Raw genomic sequence first — 4,509 nt, 5'->3', positions numbered from 1 at the left:
CAAATCGTACGGTAAACTTGTTCCCGGGCCCTGTCCTGCGTTGTGACCAATGAGCTGACAACAGATAAAAAAACATTTATTTGATTTAAGTGTGATATTTTTCAACATGTTTTGAATTAAAAACAGTTGCAGGCCAATAGTTTTTTTATGCTTAAAAAATCTGTATTGCACAAGCTTCAGCCACTGCCTACAGCCTAAGCTGTAGTCTGTGCCTTTAATCTGTTATAGTCTATGTTTCAACCACAGAATCGCCAAGATGAGGATTGGATATTGTGTGAAAAAAGTGGGATAAAATATCATAAAAACAGAAGCTAACTATACTTAGCAATATACAATATATGTTGGTTTACATAAAGTGACTGTTGTGGTAAGAGCATGTTTTTGAAAATGGATCCTATACATGCATTATATGTTATTTTAATGCTATTATCTAATTTGCATGGGATGGGAAGTGATCTTTTTTAATGTAGTCTTGTAGCGGAGCGTCTTGGTGCAACTTTTAGCGGCGGAGCGAATTAGCAAACATCCTCCTGAGCGGGGAGCAGGACTTGCGCGGCACTCGGCTCCGTTCACCTGCTCTGCTTAGAAGTGCCTGGAGATAATGTGTTGTGAATTGGCGCTATATAAATAAACTGAATTGAACTAGTTTGTATTGAAATGAAATGAATTGAACTGAAGGGGGGTCAAATATCAGCATACTCTGATGTTTGAACTTTTCTTTTCAGGTTCTGATGCATGTGCTCAGGGACACGACTGCCAACACATATGTGTCAGCAGTGGAAGCTCGTACGTCTGCAAGTGTCGGTTGGGTTATTTGCTCAACACAGACAGGAAAACATGCTCACGTAAGAAAAGGAACTTTGAGAGCCTCTATAACTGATCCAGCATCTATTTGGGAGTTTTTACATTTTTATTTATTTAAAACAACAACATGTACAATGTCAGAAATCTGTACTGCTTTTAGTATTAATGCTAGCCACTTAGAACAATGAATAACTGACATGGAACAGGAACACAGCTTTCACTCCTAAAACACGAAGGGTTTGATATTCAAAAGCTTTGCATCTCAATAAACATGTATAAACAAGGTAGCATGTGCAAAGATGATCCACATCCAGCTGTAAATTCACTCCACAGAGGAGTTATGTGTGTCATAAAAGAAGATAGAGATTTTCTGTCCATATAAACATATCTGGGCTGATCTCAGGAGTTGGTAAACATAAATAAAGCTATTTAGAGCATAATTGTGCTGAAAATATGACGATAGCTGCTTCATGGGCCAGAGTCACTTGAAAGTAGGTTTTATGATTCATATTTAATCTGTTATTTTTTATTTTTATCTTATAATCTTTTGAAGAATTGGATATGCTTATATGTAAACTGCAACTATTATTCAATATTATGACTTTTTTTTTAATAATTCTTATAATTATTAACTTTATCTTTATTGCTTAGAACTTCATCTTTCTCCTAAACTGTCAGTAGCACAAACTATTTACTTATGTAATTATATTAAATTGAGTAGCACATCTTATCCACATGCAATCTTTGTAGATCTCCTGCACCACGCTCGCCTGAGTATTTCCTGTGTAATTCTTTTTTTTTTTGAGCATTTTGTTTTGTTAAAAGCTCCTTATTTGGAATCCTTGCATATTAGATGCAAAGACAACAAAACCAGCCACCAATGTTTGTTCCTGCTCTACCATCTGCTCTTGTTTCTTCTAAATTTCCTAAATGTGCGAGGCACCTTTATAATCACGTGAAAGCTACCAACTCGATATCTACTGATTTGCAAGGTAAATGTAATGTAAAGGCTCCTTCCGTGACTCTCTAACACAATGTGATGCCAGTGCTGCTCTGTGAAAACATTTTCATGCTCCCAGCATCATAACTTCCTCTCTGTTTGAGTGAAGTAGCAGCATGACACACATTGACTGAAACGATAAGATCATATCTTCTTTATTTAACCACTCAGGCCCAGGGACACTTAGGAGCAAATTCTGCCTGAAATAACATGTGAATTAAAGCAAGTCCAGCTCACAAACTATACATTGGAAATACAATTGTTTGCATTTCTGTGACAGAAAGGCATTGAGGAATATTTTTTCAGGTTGAACCACTATTTTAAATGTCTGATTTAAAGGTGATTAAACAAAGAAAAAAAAGAAAAATGTTTAGCCTCGCCAAATTTGTTTCCAAAATAAACACCATGAAAGCCCATTTGAAACTCTGGATGAACCTCAGACTTTATAGATCCACATCTCGACTACAACTCAAGCAAATTTGGACTGAATAATTTAGAGCATGTTTTTTCCACAAAGGTTTTAGTGGGCAGTGCACTTGGCAGAAATTTGATTTTGGCACAAGTATTTGTGAAAAAATTATTTTGAAACTTGTTTTAAAAATTTTAATGCCTCATTTGAAAGGCATGGGGATCAAACACCATGCAACTGTGTTTTGGCCTTTTCTATAAATAGATAAAAATGAGCAGGTGTCAGTTGGGCCCTGTACTGGGCCGGTCGGGTTTAGGAGGTTAAAGGCTCAACATGGATACTGAGGAAGTCCAAAAAATCAGTAGTAAGAATGATTATTATTCGTCCGACGAAATTACATTTTCTGGTCTTTATATCTACTTTTTTCTACAATGGAAATGTTCCATTGTAAAAAATCTTAACATCCTATTTCAAGATGAATTTCTGTGACTTTTTCCTTCAGTTTTTTATTAAACCAAGTGGTTCAGACATTCCCAGGTTATGCCATAGATTGAACATAAATTGAAAACTAAATCATGTTTGGGACAGAGTAAACTGACTCTGTGTCATCCTCCAGGTTCGGATGCATGTGCCCAGGGACACGACTGCCAGCACATTTGTATCAACAACGCTGATTCTTACAACTGCATGTGTCGAGAAGGATATATACTAAATTCAGACCAGAAAACATGTTCACGTAAGGATACTGTATGGAAAATATCTTCCAATCTTGGGTAATTTATGACCATTCGAAGCTCCGTATTTCCTGAATCAACAGTCTGAAAGAAGTTTCCCTGAGGCTGTTTGGATTTACATTAGGAAGTTCAATCTGGGAAATCCCATCTGTCAATTTAAATAGAAATTTGTTAAAGAAATTAATATACACTAGTGTGAGCTTGAATCATAAAGAAAAGGACCACTGTGTTGGTTGTTTGGTTAAAAACATCAATTAAAACAGGCACCTTTCAGATGGATTTCTCTAACAGTTCTATAAATATAAACAAAAGAGGGAACTAGAAATGAATATTGTTAATAAGAATGAGGAGATTTGTGAAAAAGGGTTAAAGATCACCCACAGTCCAGGTTGGAAGGAATTTCACTGAAAGTTAAGAATGAGATTCTTCAAAACACCTTTCAGGATTGGAAAATATGACAGAAATGCTTCAAATGTGTGTTGGAGGATCGTAGCCTGGGGATCAAACTCACATTTTTAATGCCGTACTGATTCCTTTCTGTCCAGGACTTCAGAGAATCATTTTAAAAAATATTTAAGTTCACTTAAACACTGGATCGACTGCATTTGTCAGAAGTGAGTCAGAACTTAGGACCCAATATTCAAGGTGAGACAGACAGTGGGAAGATTCAAAACGTTTATTAAAACGGAGAGGGGGGGGGTTTACTGAGGCCATGCTCAGTAGAAGAGAGGCAGAACAAGGCATGATAACAGGAAAACTACGGTACTTTAAAACTCACTCCCTCCACTGAGGCAAGAACAGGAACAGGACACACCCAGTGACAGGCCAGCTGACAGCTCTGCTAGGCCCGGGACAACACAGTCTTTTGGGCCCCCCCTCTGAGATGACTGATAATCTGTAACCGGGCAGAGTTAGGCAGCTGAGTGAAATGAGCAACTAGGTCAGCTATCAGCGTGGTGATCATGACAGGAAGCTAAGTTACCACGGATTCTACTTCTAGTAGCAATGACAGTGATAACTCTATCCTGGCTTAAGCCCCTGCCTCTCACCTTCAACAATGGCAAGAAAGATTGAAGAATGTGTATAAAGATAAACTTCATGTAAAAATTAACATCTTTCTGAGTGTATGGACTCCAGCTATTTCCCACTTTGAACCGCCACACGGATTAAGATGCTACGGGTTATAAAAAGCTGTCAGCCCCTTTTTATGTCTCTCTCCTTCAATGGAAAACACTGGATATGTCTACATACCTTCATATGAGCCCAGGAGGACCTCAAGAAGAAATGTCAATCTCTGAAATGGATTTAAGTGTTTGCTAAGCCCCCGCCACTTTTCTTTTCTCTTTTCTTTTTTATTGTGCTATGGAAGTGCATGTATAAATATTAGTGCTGTCAATCGATTCAATTTTTTTAATCGCGATTAATCGCATCAATGCCTGAGTTAACTCGCGATTAATCGCATTTTAATCGCAAATTTTTTTTCTGCTTGAAAATCATTTAAACACTCTCGGTGACATACAAAAAATACATACAGGCTAGGTTTGTGCCAATGTTCTTTTTTT

The 4,509-nt window shown here is 37.3% G+C and overlaps 1 protein-coding gene across 4 annotated transcripts in view; it reads left to right on the top strand.

Moving 5' to 3' along the window:
• Positions 1-4,509, top strand: part of matn3 (matrilin 3) — a 16,623-nt gene that overhangs the window by 10,118 nt on the left and 1,996 nt on the right. For 3 of the 4 annotated variants that reach the window (XM_015384850.1, XM_015384848.1, XM_015384847.1), the window contains 2 exons: positions 726-845; positions 2,830-2,949. In XM_015384850.1, the coding sequence (XP_015240336.1) occupies positions 726-845; positions 2,830-2,949 (240 nt within the window). The remainder of the gene's footprint in view (positions 1-725; positions 846-2,829; positions 2,950-4,509) is intronic. The other variant, XM_015384849.1, reaches the window with a different exon arrangement.

This window comes from Cyprinodon variegatus, unplaced genomic scaffold (assembly GCF_000732505.1).
Source record: "Cyprinodon variegatus isolate N-32 unplaced genomic scaffold, C_variegatus-1.0 Scaffold325, whole genome shotgun sequence".
Taxonomy (NCBI): domain Eukaryota; kingdom Metazoa; phylum Chordata; class Actinopteri; order Cyprinodontiformes; family Cyprinodontidae; genus Cyprinodon; species Cyprinodon variegatus.
Note: the sequence above shows the minus strand (reverse complement) of the source record. Positions and strands in the feature narration are given on the sequence as shown.